Raw genomic sequence first — 21,239 nt, forward strand, 5'->3', positions numbered from 1 at the left:
ACAAAAAATGGGATCAAGGGTTGGATTGGGGGGAAGTCCCTGTGACATACTTGCGTCATGTCCAGGGTTGTGTACTTGTACTTCAAGCTTTCTCATGCAACAGAAACAGGAGATAGGCTCCCGCCCTATGGGCTTACTTACTTAGACCCAGATTCTGCAGCTAACTTGACATTTTATGTTTCCCTCCACAGTGCTGCTAACTCCTTACCCTCCAGTCCGCGAGGCGCCGGCTTGTCCGGATACCGGATGGGCGGTCGCATGGTGAGCTCTGCCGAGCTGCAGCTCATCAACGACAACTCCCAGCCCGACAACGACAAAGACGCCTCCGGGGGCGACAGTCCCAAGGTGAGGCTGGCAGGCTTCAAGTTCCAGGGCGGAGCGATCTCCAACTAGGGCTACGGGCAATTAACCGAAAATATATCGAAACTCAGGTTTCTTTTTTGTGATAATGTTTTAAAAATGTCTTCTATGTCAACAAATCGACACAAAAATAAAATAAAACTGTAATAGTGTCGCCCCACTGCCAGAGAAAAAGAGCGATTTTTACTGTACATTTGAAAAATCATGGAAAATTCTGCGTGACCTCCGTCCTCGCGGTGATTGGCTGGTTATCCGCTTCCGGCGATCCATTGCACAGCTGTGGCTATTTCAATCAGGCTGTTTGCCATAAAGCAAGAGGAACGGAGATATGGCCACTTGAGGAAATAAACAGGAAGCAAACAAACAAGCTTTTATTTTGTAGTATGACGTCATTTCTGCTTCTCTCATTCACTCGCTGTGAAGGGACCATCCATAGCTAGGTAAAAGCGCCATCTGATGAAATATATAATAAAAATAAAAAAAAAGGCAGAATTCGACACGTTAACGAGTCCATGGCAGTAAAAGAGTTAAGAAACACACAAATTGTTCCTTGAGAAAGACACTGAACCCCTAACTTGCATGGTTTCCACCGCTATCATGTGTGTGAGAATGTAATGCACATAGTGAAGCGCTTTTTGATATAAATGCACTATTTATGATCAAACTGATCAAATTTCTGATTTCAGTTTGTGTTTGTTCCCCCCGTCAACAATGTCCTCCCTTTGCAAAAACATAATCTGGTAACGATTGGAAAAGTTGAACCTGCAGGTTACATGTGCCAGCTATTTAACAGCATTGCCGGGAATAAGAGAATAAATCCAGAAATGTGTATCCATAACATCCGTGGAGGGAAGCCCCCCCCCTGGATGTTCTGAACCCCTTAACCCATTCAATCCGCATAGCAGATCTACAAGCTCGTAGCTATGCGCTTGTAGTTCTGCCATTTCTAAAAAATCTTGAACATTTTTGCAAATCTTTGAATATGTATTTGTTAAAGTGAACATTTGTATCTCAAATCTTTGCTTCTGGGGGGTCCCTGGAACTACACGTTTTGAGATGGGGGGGGTCCGCGGCCAAATACATAATCTAAAAAAATGTCCCAATCCTAACGGTATGTTGCTATATCAGTGGTGCTCCCAACTTTTCCATGTCAAGGGCCCCCAAAATGATATGTATTTGGCCGCGGACCCCCAATTACAAAATGTTTATTCCAGGGACCCCCCAGAAGCACAGATCAGAGTTTAAAATGTTCACTTTAAAACATATATTATATATATTCAAAGATTTGCAAAAATCCACGATTTTTCGAAAGATAGTAGATCTACAAGCTCATAGCGCGGCCGTGCTATGAGCTTGTAGATCTGCTATTTTTGAATATTTTTGAATAGAAATGACAGAGATGCGTTCCCGGATTGAATGGGTTAATACATAAACATCAGTTTACATAACACACCGTCCACTCGGTTTTAGCCGCCAGTGTGATCACAGGCCATTGGATGCATTCGTTGAATGCCACCACTTACACCAACACACATTGTTTTTAGTAGGTATTTAGAAGTGAGGACAGATTTCAGTCATTTGGATTCCATAGATTCCAAGCATGTCTTCTATGGAAGCATGTAGCTTCCATAGAAGACAAAAAAAACATTTTCAGCAATGGGACAATAAATTTTTTGTGGTAGATATTGTTGAGCTGGTCATTTTAAAAGTAGTTTAAAACTACTGGGCACCCCTGTTGTAGATATATATATTTTTTTTTCTCCAGTAGAACAGCAGGATCAATATTACTAAAACATCATCATTTTACACATTGTGTTAATTGTTTAGGAAACGGCGTTAGTGTAGGTGGAGGCTCCTTTCACACGGTTTCACGAATCACACATTAGGACTTGACCATACAAACCTTTTTCAGTCGTGACGTTTTATTTAGCAGTCAGTGCGCATTAACCACTTGAAGGAATAGTTAACCCCCAAAATGCCCCTATCAATTACTCACCATGTGAAGCGTTGAATTCATGGACAATTGTGTTTTCAATCTAACATGGTTAAAATGTGAACTGTCCTATCAGCGTCCCTCGCTCAATGTTCTGTGATTGACAGCGAAGATTGGCCAATCAGGTGTCGAGTTCAAGTGAAACCCAGTCCAGCCTGAGTGCACCCGACCAAAAACGAGCGGCAGCCATCTTGTCTGTCGCGATTTTTTGTTTTTGTTTTAAAACTTTAAAACGCTCTCAAACTTCTTTTTTGAGGCACGGAATTTAGTGGAGGGGTGGTGTTTGACGACAGTTTTTTTCTTTTTTTGATCTCTGAAGTTGAAATTTATTTTTCTGAAATTTAATTTGCTTAATTTTTTTCCACACAAATCTTCTCTTCTTCCTTGCACAAAAATATTTTCAGTATACCAAACACATATCAATTCGGGGGTCCTTGACATGAAAAGGTTTGAGAACCGCTGATGTAAAGCCCTTTTGAATTGCCCTGTTGTTGAAACGTCAAACGTGCTAATACAAATCAACTTGCCTTGCCTCTCTCATGCCACAGGACGACTCCAAGCCTCCGTACTCCTATGCACAGCTCATAGTCCAGGCCATCACCCTCGCTCAGGACAAGCAGCTCACGCTGAACGGGATCTACACGCACATCACAAAGAACTACCCTTACTACAGGACCGCAGACAAGGGCTGGCAGGTGAGTTCTGCTGGCTTCGGGGTGGGTGGGTAGGTGGAGGGCAGTGGTGGAAAAAGTACTCGAATGTAACATTTCAAATGTCCAAAGTACTCAAATGTGACATTGCCAATGTTGCCAGGTCTGCTTATTATAAGCGTCTTTGGACTTGTTTTCCTGTAAAGTCGCTTGTAAATATTCAGTTGCTGGTTGCTTTTGTTTGGGCTTGTTTCTGAAGTGTAGTTGCTTATTTGGGCTTGCAGCGGAGCTTTGCCAGATAGCATTCGCCACCAGCCCAGGGCTAACAAGGGGCTCTAGTCTAGTCGGGACCAACCGAACATGCTCGGTTTCTCATCGTCGCGCCGATAGAGGTCCCGACGGACCTCTACCCGACGGGGCGACGATAGCCGACAACAATTTGTCGGCAGCAGAGTCTTTCCAACGCAGAGTCGGCCCAAAATCGGTGCGGTGGAGAGCTGCCTTTAACACGGCAGCTGAATGGAAACCGCTGCACCACTTTCAATGACATAATGTCAGTGCAGTCCTGCAACAGATGACATGACACCGTTACACAGGAAACCTAGGCACACACAGACACACACACACCGCCGCTGTCGAAATACCTCCGAAACCTCAATGCATAGTTGACATAGCTGGGAGAGCACTTTTCCTCGAAACCAAGCCACACACGCGGTCTGCTCGCTGACACCGAGGTACGCACACACGTCGAGAGAAGTTGCAACATGCCCTGTTATTTTCAAGTTCCGAATACCAGCTGTGACATGCTCAACACCCGTAGTGCGTCATGTTAACCAGATCTGACATTTTGTGAATGGATCAACTTAACCTTCCAAAATCATCCTTTAAAAAAAAAAGGTTCTCTGCTGAATTTGTACTGTAAAGCCTGATATACTTCAGTATACAAGTTCCATCTCTCTACTTCTCTGCAAATTTTTTGGCGAGTGGCTCACCCCACCACTACATATAGCTTTATGCTATATGTAGTGGTGGGGGGGGGGGGTCCCTGCTGCATCTGTCTTTCAGCTAGGGCAGTGGTTCTCAACCTGTGGGGTACCAGATGACAGTAAAGTGACTATTTAAGGACTTTTAAGACCTTTTAAATACCAAACTATATACTGGTCAAACATTGGCCAAATTGTGAAAATAGCCGATCTACAAGCTCACAACGCCTCACGTTGCGAGGGTGTTGTGAGCTTGTACATATTTTCATCATATTTATCTGTGGAACCAAGTCAAACAAAATGTAATGCCTCGACTCCTACAATTCCAAGTGCTTGTCAGGGTGGGGGGTCCCCAGTTTTATTATGATTATTTTGGGGGGTCCCCAGTTCAAATATGATTATTTTGGGTGGGTCCCCAGTTCAAATATGATTATTTTGGGGGGTCCCCAGTTCAAATATGATTATTTTGGGTGGGTCCCCAGTTCAAATATGATATTTTTGGGTGGTCCCCAGTTCACATATGATTATTTTTGGTGGTCCCCAGTTCAAATATGATTATTTTGGGTGGTCCCCAGTTCAAACATGATTATTTTGGGTGGTCCCCAGTTCAAACATGATTATTTTGGGTGGTCCCCAGTTCAAACATGATTATTTTGGGTGGTCCCCAGTTCAAACATGATTATTTTGAGGGGGTCACGGCCTGAAAAGGTTGAAAACCACCGAGTTAGGGGGGGTCCTTGGGCTGAAAAAACGTTTGAAGACCCCCTGATCTTAAAAAAAATCGTCCTTTTTCCCTCTCTCCTCTTTGTGTCGTAAACAGAACTCGATCCGCCACAACCTGTCGCTGAACCGCTACTTCATCAAAGTGGCCCGGTCGCAGGAAGAGCCGGGCAAAGGGTCCTTCTGGAGGATAGACCCCTCCTCGGAGGGCAAGCTCATCGAGCAGGCCTTCAGGAAACGAAGGCCCCGGGGCGTGCCCTGCTTCCGGACCCCCCACGGACCCCTCTCCTCCAGGTTTGGATACCACGCCACCCCCCACCAGCTTAGCTATTGGCTCTTGTCTGTTATAAGAACTTAACCCGTTACGAACTAGAAAGCATCTGTCATTTATTGATTTCTTTGGGCTATCTATTCAAAAATAGCAGATCTACAAGCTCATAGCGCGGCACCAAGTGCCGCGCTATGAGCTTGTAGATCTGCAATTTTGTTTTGAATTGTGAAAGATGCGTGCAAATCTTTAAATATATGTTTTAAAGCGAACATTTGTAACTCAAATATTTTCTTCTGGGGATTCTACAAATGTAACTTAACATTTTTATTATTTTTTTAAACGTATGTTGCCATCATATCAGTGGTTCTCAAACTTTTTCATGTCAAGGACCCCCAAAATGATATGTATTTGGCTGCGGAGCCCCATCTCAAAATATGTTGTTCCAGGGACCCCCCAGAAGCAAAGATTTGAGTTACAAATGTTGGCTTTAAAATATATATATTCAAAGATTTTCAAACGTTTTCACGATTTAAAAAAATATATATCTACAAAAATATCTACAAGCTCATAGCGCTATGAGCTTGTATATCTGCTATTTTTGAACAGCCAAAAAAATCTTAAAATGACACAGATGCGTTCCCGGTCGAAAAAGGTTAACTATTGTCTCTTGTCTATTATAAGAACTTAATCTTAACCAATTAAGATCTGAGGCCGATTCTACAAATGCCTTCTAAATCAGTAGTTCTCACACTTTCAAGCTTTAAAAAAAAGTTAGCAGATATACAAGCTCGCTGATTTTTTAAATTTTTATAATTGGCTAAGTTGACTACCGGTAGTCTGATTAACAGACTGTATTATACTTCATTGTAAAATGGTGGCATACAAACATAGCGAAAACAGCTGATCTACAAGTCCTGGTTTGTACCTTGATGATAATGCTGCATTGTGAACAACAAATCCATGATGAAATCATAGAAATCAAAGCAAAAGAAACATGGCTGTTGACTTGACATTCCAGTGCTGTATGTGTGAACTTTAATCAGTGAGCCTGCAAGGTCAACAGCGTTCCAAGTGCCGTTAAACAGTCATCAGTCTTTCTGGTAATGTGTTTTTCCACTGCCTTGTGGTTTCCTAGAAGTCTCTTAATCAGCTACGGGTTCAGAGCGAAGGGTTTCGTTTATGTTTAAAAGCCAACCCATTAAAAATGAAAGTGAAACATAACTGGGTTTTATATGAGCAATACAAAGCCTTGTTTCCCCCCCCCCCCCTGTTTTGATGTTAACTACTTAAACCCTATAGGGTATATGTACTTGATACTCAGTTGACCAGTGGTGTAAAGTAACTATTTACTCAAGTACTGTACTTAAGTACCATTTTGAGGTACTGTTACTTTACTGGAGTATTTCCAATTTTCTATACTTTTACTTCTACTCCACTACATCTCAGAGGCAAATATTATACTTTTACTACACTACAATTATTTGAAAAGTTTAGTTACTAGTTACTTTGAAGATTTGGATTATTATTACAAAACATACATTAAACACCCTATATACATTTCGGCCATTTGAAAATAGCCGATCTACAAGCTCACAATGTGTTGCGATGCGACGCATTGTGAGCTTGTAGATCTGCTATTTTTATAAATTTTAAAACTTGTGAAATGGGACATTCTGCACAACGAGTACTTTCTACTTTTGGTACTTAAAGTAAATTTTCATACCAATACTTTTGTACTTTTACTCAAGTAAATTTAGAATTCCAGACTTTTACTTGCAACAGAGTATTTCTGCATTGCAGTATTGATACTTTTACTTAAGTAAAAAAACGTGAGTACTTTTTTCCACCACTGCAGTCGACCGGGATCCCCCAGGGCTACATACTAGGTCCGCTACTATTTCCCTTTTTTTTTTTGTCGTCACTATAGAAATGCTCATTGTGCAGCTGTCAACCATTGTCTGCAGTTTGATAAGGTTGCGGTAAGGCTGCGCCTTAAACAAACCAAACCACATCCTAAGACACAGTGAGGGAGGGCATCAACACATCAGGGGAAATGAACTCAAGACCATTTAACCCATTAAGACCGGGAACGCATCTGTGTAACCACTTTAACCATTATTTTATACTTTGGCTATTTTTGAAAAATCGTGAACATTTGTGCAAATCTTTGAATATATATATATATATATATATATATATATATATATATATATATATATATATATATATATATATATATTGTTTAAAGCGAGCAATTTTTACTCAAATCTTTGCTTGTTGGGGGGTCCCTGGAACAACACATTTTGAGATGGGGGTCCGCGGCCAAATACATATAATTTTGGGGGTCCTTGACATGAAACAGCTTGAGAACCACTGATTATTGCAAAGTAAAAAAAAAAAAACTGTTAGGATTGAGAAGACATTATGTAGAATCCCCATAGAAGCAAAGATTTGAGTTACAAATTTTCGCTTTGAAAAATATATATTCAAAGATTTGCACACATCTTCATGATTTTTCAAAAGTAGCAGATCTACAAGCTAAAGCGAAATTTGACAGATGCTTTCCCGGTCTTAATGGGTTAAAGTCAACTGATGTGATTGAGTGTATGGAAACACAGTGGAAACATCGCATGAGCTCAGAAAACGGTGACGCGTGCCTAACTGCACCATGCCATGACCATACCAGCACTGTGTTGAGCAACAAGCTAGCAACATCAACATAAAAAAACAAGCACATTATCTACATATTTACACATAGTACCTTATGTCTTACCTCAGGTACTATGTGTAAATATGTAGATCAATTATTAGTTTTTATTTTATTTTTATTGGTCTCTCTTTCCCCAAATGTCAGCTGTTTATTAGAGTTTTTGGGTTCGCTGGCTCCCGGGTTGCCAAATCATGTGCGTGAAACAAGCGTGGGTGCTCATATCCCCCCCGCGGGTATGGTCTAGTGGAAATCACAAAAACAAATTTCACCCACTGTTTCACACCTGTAAACCTGTGATGTGTCAATAGAGTTGATTGTTGATCGACACCCATCTGTTTGTGCCCGGGGCCCCCAGAAGAGAAGATTTATGTTAAAAAAAAGAAAGAAAAATAGCAGATGCACAAGCTCACAGCGCGGAACAAAGTGATGCACTCTGAGCTTGAAGATCCGCTATCTTTGAATAGACAACATATAAATGGATAAAGTAGTCAAAATGATTGTGACGCTGTATTAACTACTTTGGCTGGGGGACCTCCTGGGACCCCCCACACGGACCCCACTTTGAGAACACGCAACTTTTTCATGTCAAGGACCCCCAAGGTTTTTAAAAAATAGCAGATCTACAAGCTCGAGCTTGTAGATCTGCTATTTTTGTATAGCCAAAGTGTAAAAGGTTTAAGTGGTTAAAATGATTGTGGTGCTATATTTACACATTTTGCTGGGGAACCCCTGGAACATCATGATTTTTGTGATGACCATGATGGTCATGTGATGTCCATGACCCCCATGGACCCCTGGGGGTCCATGGGGGTGGACCCCACTTTGAGAACCACTGTATTTAGAACATTGAGCAATTATCAATTTTCTTAACATGAAGTGTGTGTGTGTGTGTGTGTGTGTGTGTGTGTATATGTGTGTCCGTCCCATTATAGGAGCGCCCCGGCCTCTCCCAATCACGCCGGGGTTCTGTCCGCCCACTCCAGCGGAGTCCAGACCCCGGACAGCCTGTCCCGAGAGGGCTCTCCCGTCCCCTTGGAGCTGGACACCTCCCCCCCGCCGGCTGCCGCCGCCGCGCCCCCCCCACCACCACCACCCTCCGTGGTCACGGTGCAGCCCAAACTGGCTGTCATCCAGGAGGCACGTTTTGCACAGAACACGCCAGGTACGAAAAGTTAATTACATAACCGCACCGGCACGGCGGTTTTAATACGTCAGTGGTTTTTCGACCTTTTCGGACCCCCCTAAATTGATATACATTTAGCCGCCTGAAAAATGTTTTGTGCCAGGGTCCCCCCCCCCCCGGAAGCAAAGATTTGAGTTAAAAATGTTCGCTTTAGAAAAATGTATATTCAAAGGTATGCACACATTTTCACAATGTTTCAAAAATAGCAGATCTACAAGCTCATAGCGCGGCACAGAGGCACTCTGTGCCGCACTATGAGCTTGTAGATCTGCTGTTTTTGAATAGCCAAAGCTAAGGGGTTAAAAGTGATTGTGACGCTATGTTGACTAATTTCGCTGGGGACCCCTTGGTACCCGTATTTTCCGCACTATAAGGCGCACCGTCAGTGCGCCTTATAGTGCGGATGCGCCTTATAATCCGATGCGCCTTATATATGTATCAATATTGGTTCCCTTGGTTTCCGCACTATAAGCCGCACCGTCAGTGCGCCTTATAGTGCGGATGCGCCTTATAATGCGGTGCGCCCTATATATGAAAATAATACATTTATTGAAGGTGCGCCTTATACTCAGATGCGCCTTATAGTGCGGAAAATACGGTACATGGATTAAAGTTCTCAGTCATTTGGATTCCATAGAAGACAGCATGTCTTCTATGGAAGCATGGTTGCACAGCGAAAATAGCTGATCTACAAGCTCTCTGAGACACATTGAGAGCTTGTAGATCGGCTGTTTTATATTTGATCTTTTATCATTTTAAGATTAGAGCATTTGAAGTGGTCAAACTAGCAAAAGGCTCAGAAGCATCTTTCATAAAACCCTAATGGTCTCTGATATTTCATAAAAGCGAAGGTTAAAGCCTCGGTCTGTGATTTCTTCACCTCGTTGGCAGTATGTAGAACAGCAGGAACAACATCATAATAATAATAATAATAATGCTTTATTTATATAGCATCTTTCAAAACAGAGTTACAAAGTGCTTCACAGAGAATCAAAAACACAGCACGCAACAGGAGAAGGAGATGGAGCAAAAAAACATAATGCAGTAAAGCACAATAGGTTAAAACATTTTGGGAATAAAGGCAGCTGTATAAAAGCGAGTTTTCAGGAGGAATTTGAACCCGGGGCAGAGACTCTTCGAGCCTGGTCTCCAGAGGGAGGGCATTCCAGAGCGTCGGAGCTCTGAATGCGAAGGCCTTGATCACCTCATCTTTTACTATTGTTGCTGTCCGGCAGGAAAAAAAAAAAAAACTAGATTTTTCCGCTTTTGCATTTTTTCCCCCATAAATCAGTGCTATTGAACACCCTTTGCGTCTGTGTGTTGGTAAATAAAATATTGAACCAATGAAAAGTATTAAAAAGCGCTTCTGACAAAACCAGCTAACTCCATTGGATCCTCAAACTTTCTGCTAAACCAGCTAACTCCAGCAAAGGGGGGTGGAGTTAGCTGATTTTGCTGACTCCAGGCTCCACCCCCTTTTGACCTCCAACCTCATTGTGAGCTTGGAGGTCCATTCAGCTGTTCTTATCAATGATGAACAAGACCTCCTAACTCCTAACTTTTCATTTCCTGAAAAATGAACATTTTGGAGTTAGCTGGTTCCTGCCGGACAGCAGGGATATGTATTTTTTAAAAGCGAACATTTTAATCTCAAATCTTTAACTCAAATGTCTTCTAGATCCTAACAGTTAAAAAAAAAAAAACGTTGCTATAATCAGTGGTTCTCAAACTTTCTCAAGGAAATGTATTTGGCCGTGGACCCCCATCTCAAAATATTTAGTTCTAGGGACCTCCCAGAAGCAAAGATTTGAGTTAAAGATGTTCGCTTTGAAAAAAATATATATTCAAAGATTTGCACAAATGTTCAAACCTTTTTGAAAATAGCAGATCTACAAGCTCATAGCGCAGTACTCGGTGCCGTGCTATGAGCTTGTATATCTGCTATTTTTAAATAGCCCAAAGACGTCTTAAAATGACACAGATGCGTTCCCGGTCTTAAAGGGTTAATACAATTATTTTGTAATCAATTCCGAAAGAGATTGGAATTGCCCAATGCAAGGATCCTTTCATACATTTTCAGGCGTGCGATTTTATTTTTGCTTTAAATCCATGAGTGTCGTCTCGTTGCTCCAGGTTCAGCTGTCGGCCACCAGCCGGTCCTCATAGCGGTGCAGCGGCAGCTACCTCAGAGCATCGTCAAGCCCGTGACGTACGCCATGGCCTCTCCGGTGACAACCACCACCGGCTCCCAGCCGGCCACCATGCAGGCCGTCCACGTGCTCCAGCAGATCCCGGCGGGCTCCGTCGTCGTCGCCGCCGCCGCGCCACCGGCCGCCATCATCGTTCCAAAGAGCGAGCCGCAGGAGAACGGAGGGCACGCGGACGTTAAAGGTGAGGAGGCGCCGTGTACAGAGAGGGTTTTTTTTTTTGTGTGAATGATTATTTTGTCCGATCTGTATGTTAGAGTATGTTAATCCATTTAGACTGGGAAAGAATCTAAACATTTAAAAAATATATATATACTCAAATATTTGCACAAATGATTAAAAATAGCAGATTTGCAAGCTCGTAGCGCGGCACTCGGTGCCGCGCTATGAGCTTGTAGATCTGCTATTTTTGAATAGCCAAAGAAATCTAAAAATGACACAGATGCGTTCTTCCGGATTGAATGGGTTAGTACTCTACAATCGGGGTGGTTGTATTTGGTCTCCCGGTTGGCGTAAACTGTCTGGGCCACCTAGGCTGCGTGTCACGGGTTCGACTCCCAATCCCGCCGACCGTTGCCGCGTGTCACTCCCCCATCTCTCTCCCCCCATTTCCTGTCAGCCTACTTTTCCTATCAATAAAGGCAGAAAAAGAATATAAATGTCACGCTCTTGCGAAGGAGACCCAGGTTCAAGTCTGTGGTAGAAAAGGAAAGATACACATAAGCATTAGCTGCTAGCTGCATTATATCCAGTTATACTAACGCAGATCAACTTTTGTCGGAAATGAACATTGTGCAAATCACTCGTCATTTTGCGTTAATTGCACACGTATCTAAATGTTAATCACAGTGTCAGCTCATGGAATAAAGCCATAAAAGTGTCATACGTCTTTCAAAGCAAAGTGTTCTGGGTCGTATGCAGGATCCCAGAAGTATGCATTTTTCATAAATTTTCTGCACGTAGAAATGTGTGTTCATATAACACTGTTAATAATGCAAACGCGTATCTTTTGACAAATGAATTTATGCATGTGTTGACGGTTTCCCACAGGAAACTCTGTCTCATTTATTGACTAAGCCACTGAAGTCTGATTGAACATTTTTCAAATTAACCCTTAAAGCCCGGGAACGCATTTTTGTCATTTTCGATTTGTTTGGCTATTCAAAAATCTTGAATGTTTTTGCAAATCTTTGAATATATATATATTTTTAACTCATTCAACATTTGTAACTCAAATCTTTGCATCTGCGGGGCCCTGGAACAACATATTTTACAAATCTTCGCTTAAACAAATATATATTTAAAGATTTGCACACATTTTCACGATTTTTCAAAACTAGCAGATCTACAAGCTCGTAGCGCGGCACTCTACGAGCTTGTAGATCTGCTATTTTTGAATAGCCAAAGAAATCTTAAAATGACACAGATGCGTTCCCCGGTCTTAATGGGTTAAAATGACAATGGAAAGTAACAATGTGAGCACAGCTGCTCCATTCATTAACCACTTAAAGTTTAAACCCTATATACTTTGTTATTGACCCCCAGGGGTCCCCCAGGGGTCTATGCTAGGCCTCCTCCGTTTTCCCCTCTACTCTAAATATTGTAGAGGGAAGAACTCATACAGGATATACAGAATAAACACGTGAAATTGGAAGTGATGAAACAAACAATGAACAAATAAAACGGTCAGACAAAATTGGAACACTCTCTCTCCTAATTGGATACAATTGATGTTAAACATATATTTTCTGTTAACTAACGGGCTGGATTGACCGGGGAAAGCCCCTGTTACAAACATTATATCAATGATTACTATGGAAATGGAGAGCTAGTTAACACTTACTTTCATAATAAATATATATCAATTACTTACAGTGCCAAACCGGGAAAGCATCTGTGTCATGTCATATTTTAGCGTTGGCTATTCAAAAATAGCAGATGTACAAGCTCACAGTGCGTCACCTTGTGACGCGCTGCGAGCTTGTACATCTGCTATTTTTGAAAATGTTTCAGGTCATAACCCGTTCAATCCGGGGACGCATCTCTGTCATTTTAGATCTATTTGGCCATTCATTATATTTTTTAAAGCGAGCATTTGTAACTCAAATCTTTGCTTCTGGGGGTCACTGGAAAAAAAATATTTTACAAATGTTCGCTTAAAAAAATACATATTTAAAGATTTGCACAAGTTTTCACAATAAAAAAATAAAAAAGGCAGATCTACAAGCTCGTAGCGTGGCACCGAGTGCCGTGCTATGAGCTTGTAGATCTGCTATTTTTGAATAGCCAAATAAATCTATAAATGACAGAGATGCGTCCCCCGGATGCAATGGGTCGTTAATGGGGTTAACACTTTGCATTGCGGCGGATAATGAACCGTTTGCTCCCGTCTCTCCTCCAGTGAAAGTGGAGGCCGTTCCGACCATCAGCCACCACCACCACGTCTCTATAATAGGCGGCTCCAGCCGGGTCATCCAGAGCAGCCAGTCGTCGGCCACCACCGCCACTACCACCGCGGGCCTGCAGACGTTCACCATCGTGCAGCAGCGGCAGGCCCCTCCTCCGCTGGGCCAGCACCAGCTGCCCATCAAGGCCTTGATCACACAGAACGGCACCCACTGCCTCACCACTGCCATCCAGCAGGCACCGGCCCATTCAGGTGAGATGCCTTAAAAGCGCTGCTTCTCAAAGTGTAAACCAATGGGAGGGGGCTTAGCCTGGGACCAGACGAATCTGCCAGTGCAAACAAACAAAAAAAGTGCCCTCAGCGATATAGTCTGGCCACGCGAGGCTAGAGGGGGCTTGCTCCAGGGGGATCCCCAGTAGTTAGTTAGTTAGTAGTAGCGTCATCATTTTAACCACTTTTGGGTTAGGGTTCAAAAATATGTTAAAATATTCCAATTTATCTCTTGCTGACCGTTAGTCTGCATCTTGCTCAGCTCATACTGCCCTCTGGTGGCGTGTGCTATGCACTACGACAACAATACTAAGTACTCCTTTCATGCTGTTTCTTGAATCACATAATTGGGCCTAGTCTCATGTAGCCAGATAACTATTCAACAATATTATATAGAGTCTGAAACTACGCCCCCTCTAAGGAAGCTGTCATCTGTTAATCATTTCCGTTCACACGCTGTATGATGGAAGTATTTGAAAATTGTGTGAGTCAACAGTCTGGCTCAAGAGACAAAGATCTTTAGTCGTGAGATGAGTTTTTTTTTGCTGTAATCCTTGTGCCCCGCCCTAACTAGAGTTGTTCCAACACCGATACCAGTATCGGCATCTTTTGCCGATAAATGCTGGTATCGGTATCAGCGAGTATGCCATTCAGATAACCACGTAATTCATCACATGATGATGACATGTCATTTACAGTTATTTTGAATGGTTCAGTTGATATGCACTATTTGAAACGCTTACTGTACTCTTTACGTTCCATTTGTACACCCTTAGGCCGTGTGGTGACCCACCAAAAAGTGCCTAGAAAATGAATTTCGTTCCCACGACTTGGATCTACTTTTTCAATGCATTTTTGCATAGACAATACCCTTGTGGACTTTGGGTTAAAATTTCTCCGCACAAAATCCTGCAGTATTTTTTCACAAGCCAGAAATGTGTATAAAAGTGAATAACCAAAAAACGAAAATCTTGTGCTGCTGTTTTTGCTTTTAAAATGTGTTTTTGGCAACACAACATCTTTCTCAAATGTCATAAATACATGTACCTAACACCTGAAACAAGTGTTGGTGCCTTAGTGTACTCATATTTGAATTTTTATCATGAAATGTAGAAAGAAAACGCTTCTACTGAAGTGATCGGCGCCCAGCACAATGAAACATACACATAGTACATTTAGATAAAAGCTTATATTTCATACATAGAAAATGTCACAACCTACTGTGTACTGAAAGGTAGGGGGAAAAAGCAGCACTCCTTGGCACAAAATGGCTGAAAATCAGCCCCCTAGATTGGAATAATGCCAAAAATGGACTAGACTAAAATAAATACACTAAAGCTCCAAATTATTACAACATATGGTATAAAATATTTATTAAAATACCAAAGTGTGTCACAGCATGTGTCATTTGTACATCAACCCTCCCACCCACCCACAAGATCAGGCCCTCTGTGTCACTCACAGGTATGAACAGAGAAATGTTGGTTGACAGTGCAACGGCAGCAAAATAGTATACAAATATGACAAAATATTAAAGTGCAGACTGCATCTCCTCTGGATGACCACTGATCACACCATTAATGGATTTGGGGCACCAACTTGACTCAATGCGTATGTCTTGCAGCATCACCAAACCTTTTTCCTAAAATACCTAGGAAGGACATGTATGTACTGTATGTTCAGAGATGTTGCACTTGGTAGGGCAGTGAAAAACCAGCTGGGGGAAATCAGGGGTCAACCTCCGCTTCAATTTATCCTGCCTGCAACATAAAATGTTAGGGAAAGATGAGCACAAGTGTGTAAGTAAAGATGTATTCACAATGATAGCCAATTTAGTTTAAATATACTCTTTTGTGAGGGAATACATCTATAATATACTTTTCAGCATAAAGGTTTTTGTTTTGTTTCCCAGAACTGTCAAAGACACACATGGTATTTGAGTTACCTGTAGTTTGAAGCATCAAGGTCCTCATGCTTCTTCACTGTGTTTACGAACATCCTTCGTAGCTGTTTATTTTCAGCACCTCTTGGTCAACTATAAGCCATGGCGGATGAAGATCTTGTAGCGGTCAGCGAAGGGTGGTTCATTTACACACACACACACACACACACACACACACACACACACACACACACACACACACACACACACACACACACACACACACACACACACACACACACACACACACACACACACACACACATTTTAACCACACAAATATTATAGGTGCAGTAAGGTTACATTCACATAATCCTGGAATATGTTTTCATGATACAATAGGCATGTCACTCAGTACTCTATGGGTATAAGTAACACCGTCTCCGCCATGTATGGCGGCTGCCAATTACAACAGAGACAGCACAATACTTTGCCAACCTTTTTGCCTCCTTTTTGGGCATCCCAAGTTGTTGAAACCCTCTAACAGCCAGTATGTGGGTATGTCCTATAGGCTGCCAAATATAAAAACAAATAGTCTGCACCTAATAGCCCAGCTCTGAGATGGTATGTAGGAGTGGTTGGTATTTAATGATCTTGGTCATAAAGGCTTCCTCTAGGCTAAAGTCAAAGGTGCAGGCTATCTAATACAGACACTTCCCTGGACTCTTTATCAATCACAACATCTGGTGTATTAGCTGTTAACGATGTAAAGATGTCTGAGTTATCACAGAGATGGAACATGGATGAAATGACACGGGAATGTTTGAAATACAGTAATAGCACCCATACAATCATAAAATGACAAATCAATATTTGACAGTCCAATATTGACACGCATGTTTTGTTTACAATCTCTTACTTGGCCATATTGCCAATTAGCTTATGGGACAATTACTTGAGTACTGTAGTTTTTTTTAGTACCTGTACTTTCAGTGGTGTAAAGTAACTAAGTACATTTACTAAAGTAGGCTACTGTACTCAAAGTAGAATTTTTAGCTTATAGATATGCTATTTTCAATTTAGTTTTTTCATGTGATAACATACAAAATGATTTCAGTCTCATGTTAAAATGCGTCTCCCCCCAAATAAATCAATTGAAAATAGCAGATCTACAAGCTCGTTGTGATGCGTTGTGAGCTTGTAGATCTGCTATTTTCAATAGATGTTTTTATCTGATAACACAATAAATTATTTCAGTCTCATGTTAAAATGCGAGTACCCTCCCCCCCCCCCCCCCCCCGTGTGTGGCTCACCTGCTGACGTTTCTGTTTGAGAGAGTTGATCCTTCTGCCGTTTTCCTCTCACATTAATCACATTAATGTCTTTTTGTCAATAACACGCTGGTAGAATGTTGCGTGAAACCCAGCGTCCTCAGGAGGCTTGTAAGAACCCATATCCACACAATGTTGACGTTTATAAGTAACGTTGACACACATTCTGTGGTAGCCCTGAAACATTCAACCACGTGTTTGCACTTTCTCCATTAACGGCCCGTACATCTACATAAACGTTCATATTTCAGATTTAAAATGCTTACCTATGGCCATGGATGTTACAATTATGTACGGGCCCAGAGAAGTACCTATATCTTCCGTATTGTTCAATAAAAAGCATGTTAATCCGATCGGTGGCCATTTTCACCATATCCTTTCAAGCACGCAACCCTATCGGATGGGAGGTGTATTGCACTCTGATACATTATAAATCTATGAAAAAATGGACACCGATCGGTTAAGAATACTCTTTATTGAACAATACGGAATATACGGGTACTTCTGCGGGACCATACAGAATTGTAACATTAATGGCCATGCGGTAAGCACTTTATATTTGAAATCTGAACGTTTATGTAGATGTACGGGCCGTAAATGGAAAAGTGCAAACACCTGGTTGAAGTTCGGTCGGGACAGACGACTGTCGTGTATCCATGGCTAGTTGTAGTTATATCCCATCTTGTCCGTGTAAATTCCTGAACCTCTCCTTTCTGGACAGACATAAGATTCATATAGCATCGGTTCGAGTCCTTTTGACGTGCTTTTGAAGGATATTTTCTTTGTTTTGAGTTCTTTTCGTCGGACGTTAGCGTTGCCATGGCTGTTGTTGCAGGAAATGGTGAGAGTAACGAGGTGACCCCATTGGCTGTAACGGGAATCACGTGCCAAAAACCGCACCACCCCTTTGAAAGTATTACTACGCTGCTAAGAAAATAGTACTGACTTTTAAACACTGATTAAAAACAAAATGCGCCAAAACAGATGGCGAAACCTTTGTTTCTTACTTACTACCAATAGATCTTTTTTAAGAAGCAGAGATTATTTAGATCCACTTGATGGGAACGAAACTGAACGAAAAGAGCCTAGGCAATAGGGCCTACCTTAGGGTTACAGACCTGTAAGGGTCATTTTGGAACCCCGAGAGTCCCCGGACCACACTTTGAGAACTACTGCCCTAGATGTTTTTAAATTCCACACTGGTATCGGTCGGATTGGTACTCTGTATCTCTGACTGATACACAAATGATGGGTATTGGAAAGGATTTTTTTTTGTTCGAAATAAACTTTCCTTTAACCCATTAAGACCAGGAAAGTGTCTGTCATTTTAGATGTTAACCACCATTATCTTATACTTTGGCTATTCAAAAATAGCAACAATCTGCAAGCTCATATGAGCTTGCAGATTTATTTATTTTTTTAATGTTTGCAAATCTTTGAATGTATGTCTTTTAAAGCGAACATTTTTAACTCAAATCTTTTTAGGCGGCTGAATATATGAAAAAAAACACCTTACCCAAAGAAAATTTGAACAATTTTTTTTTCAACTGTTTTTTGTTCTATGTGTTGCCCTGAATAACATACTAAAAGTTTACCAAAGTTTGCCCACTGGAAAGGTGTTATTTTCAAGATGGCTTCCAAGATGCCCCAAAAATCATTAAAACAGCCAAACTCCTTCATTATTTATCTTTTTGTGTCTAACCCCAGTACTTTTTGTACTTTTTGTGTCTAACCCCATGTTTTGGGGGCCTGGGAATCCATTGGACTTGTCCAAATTGCAGAGATACAATTAGATAATTGTGAAATCCAATACTTTGTTTGTGACCCTATTAAAACCCTCTGAAATGGTCACCCGTTTAACTAATGATATAATAAATGTTCAACTACTTATATTTCTTTTTTACTGGAACAAGGCTTCAAGATATCCTCAAAACACAACAAAACTAGTAGTCACAATTTGCAGTAATTCAGAAGGTGGTGGCAGAGAATATTGTCAGTTGATAGATAGTGTTGTTTTTAATATTGAAAGGTTTTGGATAGCTCTGTGGATCAAATTTAGCCCAAACTAAATTAATCTTTGACTATACACCCCAACCCCAAAAAAATGTCTTGCATTATGAACCAATATCTCTGCACCCCTCCCCTTACTCACCCCACAGGAACTTCATAACTCCTCCCCTACATACACAAGAATATTTATTTTACTCGTGGACGCGCAGTGTCATCTTGTAGACACAAGATTTTGAAAAAACATTAAATAGATATAGAACTATAGAACACATTAGGAAGGCAATCAGTGTGAGTGTGCAAAGAGGGGTGGGGGTGGTTATGGAGGTTAGTGTAGAGCTGTCAGAACCGAGTATCTACTGGGTGCCTAGACAGAGGGGAGTATGGGGGGTGGGTCTGGTCTAGAGTTTAGTGGGCCTAGGGTTCCCCTCAGGTGGGTAGAGGGGAGTATGAGGGTCACTGGATTGCTCCCTGGGCACTTGGAGCGCAGAAGAGAAAAGTTAGGAGGCAAGGAGACCCTGAGCTTCTGATCTCCCCCATGTCCGACGTGCAAAACCTCCAACAGAAATGATACGCAATTTCAACGAAGACAGTTCCGCAAACGACACATGAAAGATAAACTTGTATCTTTGCCAGATCTCACTCCAAGAAGGCTTAGGGAGCCTGCGCTCTCCTCGTTCTCAGCTCCTCCAAAAGCAACTTAGCATTTGGGATGCAAACAATTTCTAAGTCACGGCACGCTGGAGAATGGAGTGAGGAGGAGGCAGAAATTAAGGTATTGGAATTTTGCTAATGCGTGAGGCTGAGAGGAGTTTCCCTATGTCGCCTGGCTCACTGGATAGTCCCACTGGTCCCAAGTGGACCTCCACGCTGGCTCCCGAGATAGGCACTCTTGAGTTCGCATAGGTAGTGAGGACAGTCCCCAGTGGTGGTGGTTGTAAGACCTCCATATGTTGCAAGACTGTGTCAGGCAGACAGTCGTGTCCCTATGTATGCTGGTCCCAAATGGACCTCCTGGCGGGTCTAGCTGGCTCCTATGTCCGAGATGGGCGCTCGTGAGTTGGCACAGGTAGTGAGGAGGGTCGGCCCTGTTTGAGAGAGTTGATCCTTCTGCCGTTTTCCTCTCACATTAATCACATTAATGTCTTTTTGTCAATAACACGCTGGTAGAATGTTGCGTGAAACCCAGCGTCCTCAGGAGGCTTGTAAGAACCCATATCCACACAATGTTGACGTTTATAAGTAACGTTGACACACATTCTGTGGTAGCCCTGAAACATTCAACCACGTGTTTGCACTTTCTCCATTAACGGCCCGTACATCTACATAAACGTTCATATTTCAGATTTAAAATGCTTACCTATGGCCATGGATGTTACAATTATGTACGGGCCCAGAGAAGTACCTATATCTTCCGTATTGTTCAATAAAAAGCATGTTAATCCGATCGGTGGCCATTTTCACCATATCCTTTCAAGCACGCAACCCTATCGGATGGGAGGTGTATTGCACTCTGATACATTATAAATCTATGAAAAAATGGACACCGATCGGTTAAGAATACTCTTTATTGAACAATACGGAATATACGGGTACTTCTGCGGGACCATACAGAATTGTAACATTAATGGCCATGCGGTAAGCACTTTATATTTGAAATCTGAACGTTTATGTAGATGTACGGGCCGTAAATGGAAAAGTGCAAACACCTGGTTGAAGTTCGGTCGGGACAGACGACTGTCGTGTATCCATGGCTAGTTGTAGTTATATCCCATCTTGTCCGTGTAAATTCCTGAACCTCTCCTTTCTGGACAGACATAAGATTCATATAGCATCGGTTCGAGTCCTTTTGACGTGCTTTTGAAGGATATTTTCTTTGTTTTGAGTTCTTTTCGTCGGACGTTAGCGTTGCCATGGCTGTTGTTGCAGGAAATGGTGAGAGTAACGAGGTGACCCCATTGGCTGTAACGGGAATCACGTGCCAAAAACCGCACCACCCCTTTGAAAGTATTACTACGCTGCTAAGAAAATAGTACTGACTTTTAAACACTGATTAAAAACAAAATGCGCCAAAACAGATGGCGAAACCTTTGTTTCTTACTTACTACCAATAGATCTTTTTTAAGAAGCAGAGATTATTTAGATCCACTTGATGGGAACGAAACTGAACGAAAAGAGCCTAGGCAATAGGGCCTACCTTAGGGTTACAGACCTGTAAGGGTCATTTTGGAACCCCGAGAGTCCCCGGACCACACTTTGAGAACT

General features: G+C 41.9%; 1 protein-coding gene across 2 annotated transcripts in view; it reads left to right on the top strand.

Moving 5' to 3' along the window:
- foxk2b (forkhead box K2b) overlaps positions 1–21,239 on the top strand; it is a 42,008-nt gene that overhangs the window by 14,598 nt on the left and 6,171 nt on the right. For both annotated transcript variants that reach the window (XM_080447739.1, XM_080447740.1), the window contains exons 3-8: positions 192–345; positions 2,902–3,048; positions 4,807–5,000; positions 8,620–8,849; positions 11,004–11,261; positions 13,479–13,736. In XM_080447739.1, the coding sequence (XP_080303865.1) occupies positions 192–345; positions 2,902–3,048; positions 4,807–5,000; positions 8,620–8,849; positions 11,004–11,261; positions 13,479–13,736 (1,241 nt within the window). The remainder of the gene's footprint in view (positions 1–191; positions 346–2,901; positions 3,049–4,806; positions 5,001–8,619; positions 8,850–11,003; positions 11,262–13,478; positions 13,737–21,239) is intronic.

Source organism: Gymnoscopelus braueri, assembly GCF_963280865.1.
Source record: "Gymnoscopelus braueri genome assembly, chromosome: 13".
Taxonomy (NCBI): Eukaryota; Metazoa; Chordata; class Actinopteri; order Myctophiformes; family Myctophidae; genus Gymnoscopelus; species Gymnoscopelus braueri.